Genomic DNA, 18,817 nt, shown 5'->3' with positions numbered 1-18,817 from the left:
TAGCATCTGGGTCATAGATTACCTCACAAATATGTGCTCTGGTGTGCCCTTCTGTGGACTAATGTCTCTTTGTGCTCTTGTGGGCTGTTTCTTTTGGTGCCCTTTAGCCAGGAATTGAGTACATGCAGTGGCAGAAGCTGACTTATTCAGCCGTGGACCTTCGCGTTGTGAAGAGCTTACTCATGGCCTTGATGTTTATAGTTGCGCATTTGTATTTTCTTCCACCTAAAGAGGGAGCGAGAACTGGGACACCTCCTCCAGGAAGCCTCCCTAGACATCCCCTGCCTTCCCTACCCCGTTGCCTCAAACTCCAACCCCAAATTCTTGCACTGAGCCCTCTGAAGCACTTCAGATACGTTGACTGTGTCCTAGGATCACTCCTCCCAGGCTAATCAAAGTACCTTTCCTCTCACTGGAGCTGATCTGAGCATCTAAATTCCATTTCTCTTGCCTCCCGTGATTCTTCAGTGTATTCAAGAGAGTATTTATTGAGCACCTTCTATGAGCTGAGTCCTTGCCATGTGCTAGAGATATAATAGTAGACAATAATAACTGGACCCTGTTCTCTTGGAGCTCATGGTTCCAGGGAGAGGACAGGCAGTAAGCAGCTCAATATCCAGGTCACTGCAGTCTGCAAGGGCCATATGTGCTGTCAAGGAGCCTACCAGGGAGAGAGCCGTCCTGAGAGCCAGGGACTGGGAGGTTCCTTCTGTCCAATAGGGTGGTCAGAAGTGGCCTCCTGAGGTGGTGTCTTTGGATGACAGTCTGATGAGAGGTCTCCCTGTGAGTTCCTGGGCAGAGAGTTCAAAAGGAGGGGGCAGCAGGAGCAAGGTCCTAAACAGGGAAACAGCCTTGGGGAACTTGCTGAGAAGGGAAAGACGGAGGCTGGAGCACCGGCAGGGGAGCAGGAATGAGGTCAAAGCAATAGTGGGGGCCCCTTGGAGAGGGGCTTGGGGATGCCAATGAGTTGGAGACGATTTTAAAAAGCAATGAATCCAGGAGCCCATCGGTCCCTTGAAAGAACTAGAGGCTGATCCAGGGGACAGCATTTCCCTGGGCTGTTTTGCAGATTTGTTGTTCTCTCTGCTTCTGCTCACCAAGGCCAGGTTCGTGGGTGATATTAATTGTCCTGACTCACCCTTAGTGGTGTCTGAACTGGGCTACAGCCCACTGTCCTGACCAGGACAGAAGGAAGAGGGTTTTGCAAAGCCCAAAGAGCACATCACACCTCACGTCACAGTGGATCCCATGAATCCCACACCCTACCTGCTACATCACTGGCTCACAGTCCCTAGGCTGCCCCCAGTCAGCTCACAGCTGACCCTCAGGGCCACAAGAGCTGGCAGCCTGAGGATTATAGGGGATACTGTCAGCTGTGGCATCACATAATGCAGAAGGAAAGAGACCCCCATGGGTGGCCCGATCACCAGCAGGAGAGTTTCATAGACTCCCCAGGCGATTAAGAAAGGGCTCTGGGCTTGGTCAAACCAGAAACACATTTGGCCCACAATGCTTGATTTTAAAGCCCTTGTGTATTTTAAGGGAAATTTAATCCATGTGTTTCTGATTCATTTTCACTTAACTCATCAAAATGTTGCTCTAGAGAAGCTATTTGAAATCCAAGTATCTCATATTTTCTGTCTTTTAAAAAAAGAAAGTTTTAGCCTCTTAATGACCTATTTCCCCAATAGAAATCCTGTCATGCCAAATCCAAGATAGGATTGGAGTTCTGCTCAGCTTTCAGTTTGGGGTGAAGGTGGGAAATGGTGAAACTGTGAACATTCTACCTCTCCGCCTCACATGCTCTGGGGCCAGGCCAGGCTCCTGTTCCCAATAACACCCAAAGAAGTAGGCTATTGCCTTCTTATAAGTGGGCATCCTTTTTTTGAAATAACTCTCTGTTTAAACAAATAATTTCACCAATCCATATGAATACTTAGCTGGTTAACAGGACTATATATGGCCATCATAAAACTCAGAACTCTGATGAAACAGTGGAGACAACAAGTTAATACTGACCCAAGCCACGAGTTATATCTTCCAAGATCAAATAGGGTTGTTTACAGTGATGTTACAATTTTATGCATGCCATTAATTTTAAAATCATTTTTTAAAACCAAAGGAGGCCCCTTTTTTTGACCATGACCTTGAATCTTTACCACCTTGATCACTGTTTTACTGGAGCCTACTAATTTTAAAATTTTCAAATTCAGGGAAAGTGTTAAGCTTTTAAGAGGAACTATACATCATTCCTTAGGACTTTCTCCAGGGTGTTAGTTATTTAACACCCCTGAAAAGATCTTAGCATGCTGGTACATGTGAGCAAAGACATTAAGAGAGAGGTGAAGTTTGGGGGTCTTGCTAAACAGCCCCTCCCCTCTTAATCTCCACAAATAGATTTTTTTCCCCTCCATTAATGAAGTGAGAGCCGTGCTTTTGAGATCTCTTTGCACAAGGTAGACTTTCAGAATTAACTGACAAGTCATCAGGGAAAACGTATTTACTGTAGAACTGGAAGTTCCTCAGAAATTAAAATACCGTGGCATTTTATGCAATGAAGGAATAAACGCCCACGTGTACAGAGAGCGCCGTTCCCTCGTGAGGTTGCTGGGGTAGTCTCCATCCACTGCGTGGATTTCAGTACCACCATCACCGCCATCCATACCATCATCACCACTGTCACTTTGGTTTTAGCAGAAATATTTCCAAAATATCCCCTTGGGAGTGAGAAGGATCAGGCTGTCTAGCAGCAGGATGAAGTAGGAACTGAGAAAACAGGCACAACTTAAAATACCTGTCTTTCTTTTGTCTCACGTTGCTTCTTTGGGTCTCGGCTCTGTCTCTCATTCTGTGAAATAGGAGCTAGCTGGGAGATTAGGTAGAACCCAGAACCCCTCTTAGTCAGTCAGCTCCTGACCACCTCCCACAACAGCAGCTGCCTAAATCTCTGTGACTTAACTTTGCCAAGATTTATTTCTCATTCATGCAACGTCTGATTTGGGTCGGCTCCCACCCATCTGGTGATTCCCCTCTCTCAATCCTTGTGCATCTGGGGAGGAAGGGGCAGAGGTGCGGGCTTGCTGTATCCTCTGCCTTGTTTTCATCCGTCGGTGGAATGAGTCACCTGGTCTCCACTTAGCACAGAGGAAGTTGAGAAATGGAGGGGGTCCATGGAATATTCCAGGAGTATTTATTGTCCCTTTGATGGTCATTTCTTTCCCTCTCTGGAAGACTCACCTGTAGTTTCTTATTTAGTTCTGGAGTGAGGTTACTATGCGGCAGTGGGCAGGGGCAGCCTGGGGTGGGCTTGGGTTCTTCCGGCATCACAGGATTATAGGAAGCCAGAGCTGAAGGACCCCGGTAGGCCCCTGGGTGAGGAAGAACTAAAGGCCAGGGGAAGGGTGAAGAAACTTGCCCAAGGACAGGCAGCTTCTCTATCCAGGAGGAAAGGACTCTACCACCCGACTCCTGGGACAGCCTTCTCAGCAAACAAGCCTATTTTAAATAAACCAAGGAAGTATGTTTAAAGATAATCTGCAGGGAAATCTGCCCTTAAGGTCCAAAGGCACTTTATAAGCCAAGTTTCCAAATTCTAAACATATCGTATATTAATAAGGTTGAGTGTATAATGCGGCAGCCGTAAAATTCGAATCATGTTTGCGCACAGCAAGATAGCCAGTCTCAGGGATGGCGTTGAACGATCACTCCAGTATCTGGACTCTGACTTTTGTGTCTAGACTTCAACTTTGAAATGTCATTTGTTTTCCCAAGCATCTCTGTGTCTTTCCAGTACTGTCAGTTTATGGTCTACTGGATGATGACGGTTCTACGAAGGTCCATGGCCATCTCCCTCCACCCCACCCCCATCTCTTTCTTCAGCCCACAGCTGTGGGTTCCCCCCACCGTAGGAAGATGCAGGGAAGGCTTGCTCTTTAATGTCAACTTGACCTAGGCAAACTCACAGTACACTTGGAGGATTCATTAAAACAAGAAAATGGAAATACAGAAGGCATGGTTTCTGACCTTGAGAAGATGAAATCAGTAAGGTCTGTTGTCTGATGCTCCCTCATTCCCGTATTTGTGAAACAAAACTTGAAACTGGTTTGGATCTGTCTCCTCTCTTGTAGCAAATAAATAACTCTCTGCCTGTGGGCGCAGAGGAAAGCCGGCAGAGTTGTTGCTTACCTTTTTCATTCCACTGGCCCCAGGCTGATACTGTGGGAAAAGGGCAAATGCAGCCTGGGTGTCTCTGGAATATCACTGGGTGGCACCCATTCCTAACATTCAGTGGGGTCAAGAAAGGAAACAGCATCCTCAGGAGCTATTTCCCAGCCATTTCTCCACCATGCAAACCCCAGAGCACAGCCAAGAGGAAGGTGTGTTAAGCAAAGGCCACCTGTAGCCAAACGCCCCCCTGCAAGGTGGAGCGGCCCCTCCTTTCTCAGATGAGCAGGTAGGATTGGATGGTAAGTTCAAGGCTGCCCTCTGACCCATGTCCACTTGAGGTCTACCCAACACACTTAGAGAAAGTGTCTGATAAAAGAGAAAAGAAAAACTGCAAATTGGATAAAAGGAAATTAAAAAAACAAAACAAAACTCAGACCAACGCACAGGTGGTCGGACCAAGGATCACAGAGGTACTTTTTCTCATACCTCTTCCTTTCTACCACCTGCTCTTTGGAGTGGCATCCAGGGCCAGTGACTGTGTGGTATGGCAGGCCAAGCCGTGGAAGTTGGTCTTGCAGTTTGCAAAGGGACAGACGTTTACACTCAGGTGGAGACAGCATTGGGAGCAGGGCCTCTTTCCTTCTGAATGAGGCTCTTTGGGTTCTGGGCAGGGCTGGGCCAGCACACTCCCATCCAGGCCCCAGATTGGACTTATCCACAGGGCCTGTGAATGTGCGGTCGGGCCAGAACTTCCCCGGCCTTCACTGTACTTGGCTTCCAGCCTCTCTGGACACTTCCTGGGACCACCCACCTTCCCCTTCATCGTTAGGCAGAGTTTGTTTTTCTAGGAGGATTAGTCTAAGAGTAAACTCTATAGGCCTCCTGGCCCTCCCAGAAAAAAAGCCATTCCTGTGTAAAGTGAAAATTAGACTCTTAAATCTGCAAAGAAAGCTGTTTATCTTACAAATTTATTCTTTTTATTGGGCCACACATACCCAAGATAGAAAGATAAAAGGGAAACAGATACAGGCCATCACGTAGAGTGACATATACCGAGGCGCAGCTCATCCCCAACTTCTGTAAAGTCTTCCAGAGGAGCGCGTCAGTCTTGTCTCGATATTTATCTAGAATGTGCTCTGGACGAGCACTAACCAAACTCTCCAGGGGAAAATATTCCCTCCGTCAGCTCTCCTTCAGCTTTTATTCAATAGCTGCCACCTTGCTGCTGTTCATGGGGCAGGGGTGGGTCGGGAACAGGAGAAGAAGCTTCTGGGCAGAGGGGCCGGTCACAGGACAGGAGGACCTGTAGGCACTTACCTTCAAAGTCTGCACCTGCCTGCCTCTACCTAAAGCCAACATCCAGGACACTAAGTCCTGTTAATAATTCAAACCGACAGCTGGGTGGCCTCTGAACTTCGATTGGGCACCTGAACTATGTTTTGAGTGGCACTGGGCAGAATTTTAATGAGGATCATGGTTGTTTAAGCTGACCTCATGGTCCCAGCACAAGGAAAACTGGGGCCTGCCAGGAGACAAAGGCAGCAAGCTGTGCGTTGGGCTAGGAGGAGATGGGTAGGAGGAGCTGGTGTTTCCCCAGTTTAGACCTTGGTTGGTTGACTTGGGATTGACAACTGTCTATTGCTCTTCTGGGCTGAGGATAAACCACCTCTAGAGCAGCCCCTGGAGACTCGGCCTGGTTTCATTTAGACGACCACTAACGTAGCACTTGGTAGGGTGGTGACTGACTTTGAGTTGTGGTGACTGACTTTGAGTTGTAGACATGGATGAGCCTCGTCCACCAATTGCATTTTGCATTTGTACAAAATGGTGGGGGGAAAAATGCCTCTTCCAAATGGCTAGAAGAGTTGGGAAAATTAGGATTAAAAGTGGGGTTTTAATGAACTTTTCCAGGGTGATTATCTGGTCACACAAAGGTCCAAATTCAAAGGGTGCTCCAAGCCAAAGCTCTTCTACAGTTGTTTGGAGCAAACATTCAAATAAGAATAAAGCGTGTTTGCCTTCATCTTGTTCATGGTCTATAAGTCTGTCCCTTCCGGCCGTTAGCAGAGAACACCAGGAATGGATGTTGCTGAATAGAAGCAATTTGCATTTTCCATTGCTTGGAAGGTACAAATTTTATTTATTATCATCTCTGCAGAACTCACAGATCTGCTCATTATCTCAGAAGGTCCCCTTGTTCTCATAGTGGGATTTACCACAAGGCCTAGAGGGTGGACCAGAATCTGCGGCAAGGACCCTGCGAGCCCCCCGGAGCTTGGATTCTGGGCCAGGCCTTCAGCTTCCAGCTCTGTGGGGAGGCCCATGAATCAGGAAGGAGTCCAGAGAGGGCTCCCTTGCCTCCCCTCCTCAGAGATGCAGATTCCAAACTCCCGTCCTGCTCCCCGGATGTCGCCTGGGCGGCAGTGTGATGTGAGGCCTTGGGTATTGCAGTAACGTATCCTCCAACCACCAGATATTTTCACAGTTTTATTTACTATTATGTCCCATCATTTCTGTGCAGAAGGCAGCCGTATGTAAATTTTATTCCATTTTCTAATGGTTTGGGTTACATAACAAATAACAGCAGGAAGGAAAATTTGTATTGATACTTTACAGAGGAACTTCTCAAGTCACTGCATGGAGATTTAAATGCAGGGCTCTAAGTTTATGGGAGTTTTGCAGCTGAGTTTCTGCACATGACTTCGAATATGCCACTATATGTTTATCATGGGCTAATTGTGGAACCGCATTTCCATACTTTTTCTTCTCCCTTTCATGCGATTACACCAGCCAGCAATGGATACAAGACTCTACAAGGAAGAAATGATCGGTTTTGGATAATTTTCTTTCCTGTCCCAAAATAGCTGTATGTCTGCATGTCTTAGGGAATCAGCTGAGACCCTTTCTTTCTTTCTTTCTTTCTTTCTTTCTTTATTGGTTGCCAACTATAATGCAAATCTGATTTCGATCCTATAAGTGAACTCTCCAGCTAGCCCATATTATAAATTAATCAGATTCCACAAACACCCACATTTTTAAACTTTTGGAAAAAAAAAATATTTAATAGGAACTAAGCAAAAGAAGAAATCAAACCAGCTGCTGACACAGCTGTTTCTTCTCTTGTTTAATTCAGTTCAATATAAAGGTACCATATGCTGCTTAAAATGATGATAGGAAAGATGAAATAATTTAAGAGAATAACAAGAAAATACATGAATTGTCAGCATTCTGTCAGATTTAAAGAATGAAATAGACAGGTGTAGTATTGACATGTTTAACTTTGTGTGGTGTTAGCAGTTTTGGTGTGAACAACTTCTGACATGTGCTGAAGTGATGTGAGAATCCTTCTCCTCCACTGCAGACATTGGCGAGGAGGCTGGGAGATCCGCCGGCGTCCAGCAACCGGCGCTGCTTCGCGACAGGAGCCTGGGCTCGGCCATGAAGGACTGTCCGTACTGTGGGAAAACTTTCCGGACATCCCATCACCTTAAGGTCCACCTGAGGATACACACAGGTGAGAGATCTGGGTGCGGCTGGGGGCACAGTGCCGAGGAGGAGGTGTAACCACCCCCCATCCTCGCCTGGCCGTGTTTCTGGCCCAGGTCCACAACTGTGTCAGTCACTAACACTGGAACGTCCTCAACTGGCCTGTCTACGTGGCACTGGGTGGGTCAGTGAGGACCTGCATTTCCTGATTTGGTGCTTAACCATCACCCCACCAAATGACACCCCTCATGAGTTCCAAGTCTGGGCTGTTGATGTTCTGTCTGAGCCGATGGTGTTCTTCTTTGAAGTAGAGCCTCCTGACACCCATATTTGAACCAGGAGTCTTTGGGGTGGAAGTGGTGGGACCCACGCAGCTTGCCTCTCTTAAGTTCAGAAAGGATCAAGAAGCTCCTTTGGCCCAATCTGGTTATAAGGCCACAGCTGGGGCTAGACAGAGAGAGTGTCAGTCTTCTCAGGCTACATGAAGTGGAGGTTGGGGGCTCCCTGCTCTGTCTCCTTAAATAAAGCATCAAGACGCTCTTAACCAAGCAGAGGGAAATGGTTACTGGACTGCCCTGGCCACTTCTCTTGTTTCGGCATCCTGCTGCCCCCCTGCAGTGAGGACTTCTCTTCTGCTTTCTTCCTGGTCCCTCAGATGTTATCCTTTTTAGCTTTTCTGCTAGTTGTTTGTACGTTGCCAATATTAAAAAAAAAAAAAAAAATCTATCTGAGATATGGACACCTCCATTTTCTTTGATTTTTCTCCTGACACTTTATCTATTGGAGTATGAGCTGCTTCAGAGGATAGACAAATATGCCATCTATTTTCAAAAATAATTGTGGTCTATTTCCCAAGGAATCAATAATGCTCAGGGTTGTGCAGGGATATCAAATACATTCGGGCCTTGTCTGCGTCGTGTGGTTAAAGACGAAGAGCCCCCTCACATGGAACCCCACCTGGTGCCCACAAATCTCCCTGACGCCAAGAGGAGCTCTGGGGACAGGTGGCAGTGTGCCACAGATGGCCTTCCCATTGACAGTCTGGGTGTGGTGAGCCTCGTCCCTGCCCCTGCCTGTCCTGGAGCACGCCTCTCATAGCGTCATCCCAGGTCCAAGAGGGATGTCTTAAAAGTATGTACTAGGTCCAGCTTCTCTCCCAGAAGTCCCCTGTGATCTGCCCCTACGTCACTTCTGACCCCATCCTGGACCGCTTTCCATCCTCATCCTCTTTCTGACACACCCTCTTCCTGTTCCTCTGGTGCAGAATGCCTGCCCCTGCGTTTGAAGACACCATCCCTGACTTCCCTGTCTAAAATATCCCTCACACACCCTGCCTTGTATTTTTCTTCATAAATGAATACATCCTGAACTGATCTTGCTTGGTTTAATTTTCGTTTCCTAATGCGCTGTTGGTCTCCCATCCAGCAAAACCTACGATTTATGAGGGTGGCAGTCTTGTCCACCTTTTTAATTGATATCCTTTCTGTAAACTCCCGGGGCCTACAAGAGCTCCTCACACCCAGTAGGGGCCCAGTGAGTCTATTTGAAAGGTTGATTGACAGGACCCAGCCTGGAGTGAGTGAGTGGCCCTCCCCCCACCCTCCCTGCAAGGTGACATTGGGTCAAGTGCAGGAGGGAATGTGGTTCAACTTGCAGGGAGCACGTGAACCCATCAGAAACCACAATGACAGTCAGGCTGAAGTGCTGGATCCCCGGGGGTGGGGTGGGGGATGGAATGGAAGACCTCCCACCCCCCACAGTTCAGGGAGAGGTCTCTTCTGACAGACCAACAATGCATTCCCACATTTTATTGTCTCTGTTCATGCACCAGAGTATGAGCTCCGTGGGAGCAAAGGCTTTTGTCTGTTTGTCCACCCATGTCTTCAATACCTACAACAGAACCAGGCTCACCGAAGGCACTCAGAAAGTATTTGCAGAACGAATGAACTAGTAAGGGAGTTAGTGAAAGGAGCCAGTGTCAAGGTGGGTCTCGGACACCTTGTTTTTCATGCCAATGTCTATTTCTTTTCCTACCCAGGTTGGAGCTGGGGGCTCCTTAAATTGTGTAGCTCTGAGACCCACAGGCTGCAGCACAGGGATGCTGTCTGCAGGGTACCCACTTTCTGCAGGACAGTGGAAACGAGGCCAGGTGCATCTTATGCTTCTATCCAATATGAATTCAGCACCCTGGGCTGGGTTTGCCAGGTGGGTGGGTGATAGGTCACCTTGGGTGAGGCTGGCCTTGCAAGGGAGAGTAGATCAGCAAAGCAAAAGGCTCCTCTGTGCCTCTCAAAGAGGAGCATCACCGACTCTGACTCTGTGGGCCCCATCCCCATCAACCTGCCCTGAAGAGTAGACACTCCACAGAGTGCATCTGGGAATGTTAGGAACAAAGCTGCCAGAAGTCTGGTGAGCCCAGATGGAAGCGAACGGATATTGGGATATTGCTTTCTGCCATTTTAAACCTGGAGGAAGATCCTTTTTCCAAACCCCTGCCTCGCAAACTTCTGAAGTTTGTGACCAATCGTCTTAGGAGACGCTGAGAGAGGCAAGACGGGAGAGGTATTCCAGAAACTTCCTTAGAATAAGGGAGAAAATGAAAGAAGCCATGGAAACATCACATCTCCACCAATGCCAACCCCCTCGGAAATAGCATTTGCCGTGTTTAAAAAGCAGAATGGTAACCAGATAAAGATCAATTTCCTTTTTATCTAAGAACAAAGAAGTTGGAAAATGCTTACACTTGTGCATTTGAATAGAACAGAAAGTGTTCCGTGTTATAAATCACCGAAGTAAACATCCATTATGACAATGTAAAAGTGTAGATTACACAAGTAATTAAAAATCAAAATCAAGTTATTTGTTAATAAATGATTTCATGGGGCTCCATTGGTTGAGATGCCCCCAACTGCCTTCCCCTCTGCTCCTTGTGTTTTCGTAATTTCCAAGTGACATGGCCAGCAGACAGAAGTCTATGAAGAAAAATACACGTTCTCCGAAATGTCATCTTCTAAAGTTTTCCTACCGTGGGCTCAGAGGAGTGCATTTAAAAATCCAACCTGTAATAAATACATTTTAATTGGTTGGGCTATAAGAGGTCCCATCCTCTGTATTTTCCTGTCACACTCCATCCTTATTAGAAGTCTTGATCGCATGACATCAACTGATAAAAACCATTTTCCTTTCTTTTCTCCACTGCATTAACTTAATTACTGCTCTTCTTCTCCCAACACCTGTTTATTAGAGGCGCTGAGTACATTCACTAGTCAGATTGCTCTGAACACCTGCAGGGTGGGGACAGCCTGCACGTAGCTAGGATGTTTCTGCTGTCCCCTGGCTTCAGCCAGATCTGTGAAGGGCATAGGGGAGGCACTTGCAGGACCCTGGGAATCCCTAACACCTGTCAGATCCTAGAGGCTCCCCCTCATTTGGGCAGCTGAGGGGAAACTAACCCTCTCTTCTCTCGTAAACATTACCCTGGGCTGATTAGGACCAGATCACTGGGCACAGGCAATGTCTCTTCTAGAGCCCAAGAGCTGTGATTCGAATTCAAAGGCAGTCAGTGCAGAGTACAAAGGAGTTTGTGCCAGGGTTGTCCAGAGAAACAGAACCCACAGGAGACTGGGCAGCCATGTCACAGAATGACACTCAGTTATGACAGATGGAAGGTACACATTATCATGGAGCCCGAAACTCCTATCACCTCCTGACATCATCTCTTCCTAGCACAAATCCTATGTGTTTGTGGGGATGCTGGTGTAAAAAGCCTACTGCACTCCCAGTTGTATAAATGTATAGCATATCCAATTATGTATAGTACATAATTTTTGATCAGGCTAACAGGCTACTCTGTAACTAGTTTATGCATTTCCTATACTTTATTTTTATTGTTATTTTAGAATGTAATCCTACTTACAAAAAAAATTTACTGTAAAGTAGTATGTGAGGTCATGATGGCAGCAACCCCATACACCTTGTATGTACTGTAGCTTCACTACATAGAAAGGCTAGGTCAAGTGATTGACCTGTACCATGTAGGCTTGTGCAAGTTTACTCTGTGATGTTTTGCACAAGGATGAAACTGCCTAGTGACACATCTGTCAGAATGTGTCTTTGTTGTGAAGCGACACATGACTGTGTGTACTTATACATAACAGTTTTGATAAGAAACTGGCTCATGCCATTGTGGAGGCTAAGTCTCAAGATGTGCCATTGGCAGGCTGGGGGCCCAGGAGAGCCAGCGGTGTAAGTTTCATACTGAGTCAGGGTCAAATGCAGAAGACTGATGCCCAGCTCAAAGACAGTCAGGCACATTCTCTCTTCCTCAGCCTTCTGTTCCATCCAGGCCTTCCATCAACAGATTGGAGGAGGCCCACGCACCTTGGGGAGGCAACTCACTGGTTCAGGTGTTAATCTCATTCAGAAACACCCTCACACACATCCTCAGCATCACCTTTATCCAAATATCTAGCTACCCCGGGGTCCCACTCAGGTGGACACACACAATTAACTATCATAAGCATGCAGAGGCAAACATTTAGTCAAAATGTGCAGCTCGAGACAGCGTTGTCCAAGCTCTCTCTCAAGGTTAGCCAATTATCTCATTATTGCCTACCCACAAATACACTTCCCAGTGTCCCCTTCTCCGGCCCCAACTCAGGGAGGTGAATGCTTAGGGATGTTCTGGAGGTGGTCGGGAGGCAGGCAGGTGTTCCTGGAAGACTCGAGTGTGTTTTTTCCCCCCAAACCCCCTGAGATACTCTAGGCTGGATCCACTCAGGTGACCCACCGGTGTGAGGGTTTCCCAGGAGAGTGCTGTGGTCTCAGGAATGACCATTATAGAGAAATGTAATAAGCAACCTCACTCATGATGACTCAGAGGCCCTAAAGTTCAGCATCTAATTAAAAATAAATCTCATTACTTTTTTCCCCCCTCTCAAATTATGCGGGTGGCTTATTAATCTGGTTTTGATGTGCTGCACACACTGGTCTAGCCCTGACTTGGGAACCTCTTTATGAGAATGGAACCGCACAGGGTGGTTTTCCTGGGGTATCAGCCACGGTCGGGGGCTTGGCCTTGGGCTGAAAGGCATGCCTGGCACTGCCCACTCCCCAGGGGCTGCCTCTGTGATGTCGCAGTGGGGTGCTGGCTGAGTGGGACACAGGGAGATGTCTTCCTGGCCTTGCTGGCTTTCCTGCCACCAAGCATGGGGTTTCCTTTCCATGTGGGACCAAAGAGAGTGGTGGAAGTGAGAGATGTCTCCCCTGAAGCCCTGGAAGGGCTGCATCCACAGTGGGAGTTGGGGAGAGCTACATAGCAAGAGGAAACTGGCTGACTGCATGCAGAACAATTCAGCCCATGAGGACAGGGCAGCAGGGACAATCAGCGGCCACAGCCTCCTCTTTCCCTGCACTCCTAGGTGCAGGCGCTGAGCTGGGCTCTGCTGAGCTGGGCTCAGTTTGCCCCTGATCCTTACAGAACTTCACGGTGACCTCAATTCCATCCCTTGCACCATTGCAAGGGAGGACACCTAACCTCAGAGACAGGAAGTTACCTACCCAGAGTTGTCCAGTTCTGTATTACAGGTTGCAATTTGGTTGTCACCCAGAGTGCCATTCTCATGACCACTGCACTGTATTGATGTTGTTAACTTTTCTGGGTGAATTTCCTGCTTGCTTTAGGGAATTAATGCAACATTTCTTTAACAGCGTGTGTCCACACCATAACCAGCAGGAGAGAAGGAAGTGACTTATACTCACAAGTTGTGTTGACGCAGCCTCCAGGTGACTTAAAAGGGAAGTACTGTGCACCCCGGCTTCTCCTTTACCCCTAACTCAGACTGGCCCGAGGCCAGGACTCCTTGACCTCACGTGCCTCAGTTTCCCCACTAGCACAATGAGCTTAGGGAGGTGGCGAGGCAGGGGAAACAGCCAGGGTAGTGTGTGCAGATACCCTGACCCCTGGGATGGTTGGCGGGGTGGAATTTCTCCCTGTGGCATGGAGATGGTCAGTTCCTTGTGCCATCCTAGAAGCTGCCTCTCCCCTCCAAAAGCTTTCCAAGCACTGACGGGCACATAAATGTGGGTGGAAATGGAAATTTTCACTAACCTCATCCAGGTGCCTTCTGTCTGGGGTATACGTACCTTCCTTCTGATGCCTCCATATTTCTTCATCTCCATACGGTAACCAGGCTGTTATAACACCTTGAACAAATATGAAAGCACACTGAATACATTTCCAAAAATGAGTTTGCTAAAATGGAAGCTCTTCCCATCTCCTTTCCCCCAAAAGAGAGGATGTGGTACTGTCCTCAGTGTGGGAACACCCACATGAGCAAAGGTTTAAAAAAAAAAAAAACTCCAAAAAGAAGATTTTTTTTTCTTTTTGTTTTCAATCCAAGCTCCACTGTTTTTCTATTTCTAAGACAAACTGAAAGCCCATTTTGTTCCCCCACAGTCGCTCATCCTTGCTCTTCCTGCCTTAATGACATCCCAAACTTTTGTTGAAAATAATTGATTGAATTTAAATTTCCTTAAAAGTTTAAGAGGTAATGTTACAGTATAAATTTCCTACCAAACACTAAGTAGGGAAATATCCATTAGTGAAATTAACTACAGTTTCTAGGTAGCTAACAATGTGCCGTATACAGTAGGGCATGGCTAATGAACACTGCAGTGGGTGATATTTCATTATACAAATTAATGCTCACATTTTAATGGGAAAGTCACATAATGAATCTCGGCTTCAGTGACAGCAATTAGAGACACAGATTGTCCCCTTCTGGACAAGGCACTGTTTAGCAATAAGCAGCTGTGAGAAAAGTCTTCAGGTTTACAACATATATATGCTTTGGGGGAATTAGTGTACAATTTATATTAATGTACTGAAGCTTGGCTGCAAAGGCGCCACCATATTTATCTCTCCTGGTATTAACTAAGTAAAGACATGTAGGAAGACTAAATAAATATCAAATGGAGGATGCGAATACGGGAAAATACTCCGTCCCCCAACTTAAAAGTGAAAATATGTTTGGAGATTTTGTTAAAAAAAAAAAAAAGAAAGAAAGAAAGAAAATAGAAGCATGAATCACTTCTTCAAAGCTTAATCAAGGGGTTTCCAAAGAGAATGATGTGAATCCACCTGTTATTTTCAGAGAGGAGCTGTTGGGAACTTGCTGTGAGTAGCTCCAAAAGAGCTCCCCGGAACAGTAAGGACTCCTTTGGTCTCTCAAGTGCAAAGTGAATCTTCAGAATAGTAAAAGATAGGACTTTATAAAAATTGACATAGTGAACCGACTAAACCACCTGGTTACATATTTCTAAAAATTTAGGAGTGATGATTCGGAAGAAGTTACCAATGATATTGTGGAATTGAATATCTGTCTTATGCCACAGGTCAATGTGAGGCTAGCTCAGGTCAAGGCGGTGCCAATCATTTCATTAGTGCACTGGAATGATGAGCTGATTTTTTTAAAAACAAAAATTCATGAAGTCCTTCCTAGCAAAACTCTCTTTTTCTGGAAATGTATTCTTTGGACCCCCATGATGTTCCTTTAAAACACTGGGAGAGGGTTCTCTACAGAAAGCCACCAGTGTCCTCATCGGCTACCTCCAGTGGGTGATTATCCCCTCCTGCACATCCTTGTCCCAGGCACAAATTTCAAACTGGCTGCATGGTCCAGACCTAGACTGCAACATACGACACCGTGGTCTTCTCAGTGTTTAAAAAGTTTCAAAGTAGTCACCAATATATAAACATTGAGATACTATATATAGAAATCTGAAAATGAGGATTTCCTAGAGAATTGGCGATCCAGGTGCCCACAGCTGGTTAGAAGTGAGTGGTGACTGCTCTCCAGGAGAACCCTTCGGCCCCCTCCCCACTGTTCCCTGTACTCTACCTGACTCTGAAGGCACATGAGTGTGTGGCTCCTGCAACAGGAAGGCACAGAGATGGCAAGGCTCAGACTGCATGGAGGTGACCGGAGGGCTCATGACCCCTTGGAAAGCTTGAGGCAATCTGAGGGACCCCCCAGGAGACTGGACTCATTTATGGCCTAAGTGGCCAATCATTCAAACAAACAGAGCTGCTGGCAGGGCCCGGAGTAACCTGTGCCACAACGCTGCACAGGGAATGCCTGTCCAAGTCTCAGGCAGAGTCCAGTCAGCTGGGAGGGGACCTGCTGCCTGGATTCCTTGCAGAAGTCTGGTCATGTCCGCAACCTGGGATTTGTCAGTCAGCCCACAGCACTTGGGTTGAAGAATGTGTCCAGTTGCGGTGGCTTTGACTGTGAAGCAGCTCAGCACAGGTGGACTCAGCATTTGTCTGTGCTGGCCAAATGGAGGAGCAGCCCTTGACCACACCTCCGAGTCTGCTGAATGTGCTGAGAGGTCTCTCCTCTCAGTAGTTAGTGCACCCCATCTAGGCCAATGTTGTGAGAAGTTTGCCTCCTGAGCACTCTGAAATGTGTCCTTGGGGGAAAGAGGCTTGGGAAACAGCTGGGATTTTTTTCAGTGGCACATTAAGCCCTTGGGCTGTGTAGGATTCTCTGGAGGGCAAGCCTACCGTAGGCGACTTCGATCCCTTGTGTTTGCCATGGCCAGAACCACATGCTGGCTGGCAGGAGCTAGCTTTCATCTTAAAAGCATTTTCCTGTGCCCCTTGGCTGGAGAGGAAGCCCAGGAAAGCTGCAGGGCAGGGTGTGGGGATGGTTATACCCATCCTTTGGGGATTACAGAAAGAAATTAAAATTGGGGTGCTTTTTTTTTCTTTGTAACACAAGTCCAAAGAGTTTATCCCATGGAATGTCACTCTGAAGCATTTATTTGGGGAACTGGGTTGAGAGGAAGCAGTCACCCAAACCAAGCCCTTTAGGAGCTCCGCAGGAGATGGAACTGCACAGGCAGAGGGGCTCTTCCATCCACAGGTTCAGAAGGCAGAGAAAGGATGGCTGAATGGAGGGCTTTCAGAGCCCGTGCTTGTCACATGCAGCCAGAGAAACCCATGAGCATTCACGAAGAAGCCCTCATCCACCAGGGCCTGAGCCCAAGGAGACCCCAATGCTCAGATGAAGGGTTCTGATTTCAGCAATGGCCTTTCTTTCTCTGGAGCAGGGGAGGCAAGTTCATCCTTTGAACTTTAAGGATCAGGAGGTTGAGTGAAGAGATGCTATCCTCCTACCTACCGCGTGATGCTGTGTGTGTGTGTGTGTGTATTCCCCTTGCTTTAATAGCCACATGATTGATCTTCTCTGAAAGCTAAGAGTTGCTTTGCTTCTTCCCTCAGTTTCTAGTGCTATGAACAGTGCTTGGGAGGTAGGCAATGCTCATTCATCCACTGGTTCATTCAATCAAACGATGTGAATAAGTGAATCTGTGTGTTGATGGGTATGTAGTTGCAAACATGTAATGCAAAATCTCTGGCCCATTCAGGAGACTTGATTTAGTTCTTCCCATGAGTTTGGAGCAGGGATGAGGCCTCAGAGAATACAAGCTCTAACATCTCACATTATAAGAACCTGTAATGAGCCAAGGCTGTGTCCTATGGAGGTCAGAGTAGCATGGGTTATCCAGTCCCTAGTAGGGACTCTTCGGATACCTCCTGGGGTCTAGATTGTTTTCACTGCTAAGCCATGCCACAGAACCCCCATCAAAGTGTGCTTCCCAGGGAAGCTCAATAGAGTGGTCCCTCATCCAAGCTCCAAAGAGGGTCACCTGAATTTGGAAAAATCCCCAAACCCCATGTGCACCTTTGACCAATTAACTCAGAATTGGAAGATGGGATCACATATCAGTGCTTTTTAAAGCTTCCCAGACAATTCTATATTGTTTTTGCAAAGTGTAGTCTTTACAGTATCTGCATCTGAATCATGAGGGACACTCGTCTTAAATACCAGATTTTGCCCCCAACTTCAGACCTAAGAAGCCAGCATTGCTACGTACTAGGACTCAGAACTCGTGTCCTAACAAACTCCCCTGCTTGTTTGCATGAATTATGTGCTCTGAGAACCCCACTGCACTGTGCATTTCAAATGTGTGACCCTGGGAAATATACGTTCGACATCCTCTGTGCATCCCTGTGGTCTCCACACAAAAGACAGCCCCCACCCACCTCAGGTCTAGAGGTCAAAGTTTACATTCTCCCTCGTTAGCTCCTGCTAATGAAGGCCCATGCTTTCTCTACAGTCTCACTGCCAGATGCACTTAATCATTTCCAGGTGCATTTCTGAAATGCAACCTGAGTCACCCCAGTACCTGTGGGCCTCACCTCTGCTGGCTCTCACTTACTAGGCCCTCTCACAGGGTCTGCACTAACCCACGGGAGCCCCATGCCCACACCCTAAGCTTTAGGGGGCCTGCCTCCGCTGCACCTGGTCACTGGACTTTCAAGTAAGCTGAATCAGTTGGGACATTAGCTGCCCAGAAGTGCTTTACCCCAGTGGTGACTCCCTGACCTGCAGTAGACTGTCCAAATAGCAGTGGCTGAAGTATGTCTGAGTCTAACATGGGGATCGACTTCAAGAAGTGGGAAACTGGTGCTTAAAACCATTTGCACCTTCACCTCAAAAAGAATAGAGGTCCCTAGATCCACGTCATTGGTTTAGCCAGAGATGACTGTGACCTTTACGTTTATGATTATAGAAGTAGATGCTCAGATGGGTCCCCTCCCCAGACCCAAAGGGTATCTCTGAAGACATGTCCAGGGGAGCTATCAGCAGCTTGTAGGCACAAATAAGGGACTGTCGGCCCCCTCATTTTGATGCGATGCACAGAATTTCCACAGTTCTGGCACACAACCTAGAGATGACGTGGTGGTGTCTCCTACTCAGAACCTGGACTGGTGGTAAACAAGACATTTACAAAATCCAGGCCCTCAAATGCCCTATGCCTGGCGAACTGGGAGTCATGGCTTCAGCTGAGGGTAGACACAGAGAAATGTCTTCAGAATACATCATTCACCAACGATTTGCTGGTGCTTTTTAGATCAGTCTGTTTTACAATAGAACAGAGGAAGGATGGGTGGGGGGTAGTTAAGCTTCCTGGGAGAAATAATTGTGGATATTGACAGGTTACTATTGTGAGTAAGCTAACACAGGGACTGTCAAAGTCTTCGTTCTTTCCAAAGAGCTTTTTGGTTGCAAAGTCTAGAAAAGACACAGGATTG

At 47.1% G+C, this 18,817-nt stretch overlaps 1 protein-coding gene across 2 annotated transcripts in view; it reads left to right on the top strand.

Annotated features, from left to right (window-relative positions):
- The window catches only part of Znf536 (zinc finger protein 536), a 239,985-nt gene that overhangs the window by 70,133 nt on the left and 151,035 nt on the right, over positions 1-18,817 (top strand). For both annotated transcript variants that reach the window (XM_076839369.2, XM_076839370.1), the window contains exon 2: positions 7,529-7,681. In XM_076839369.2, coding sequence (XP_076695484.1) covers positions 7,529-7,681 — 153 coding nt within the window. The remainder of the gene's footprint in view (positions 1-7,528; positions 7,682-18,817) is intronic.

Source organism: Callospermophilus lateralis, chromosome 18 (genome assembly GCF_048772815.1).
Source record: "Callospermophilus lateralis isolate mCalLat2 chromosome 18, mCalLat2.hap1, whole genome shotgun sequence".
Lineage (NCBI taxonomy): Eukaryota > Metazoa > Chordata > Mammalia > Rodentia > Sciuridae > Callospermophilus > Callospermophilus lateralis.
Note: the sequence above shows the minus strand (reverse complement) of the source record. Positions and strands in the feature narration are given on the sequence as shown.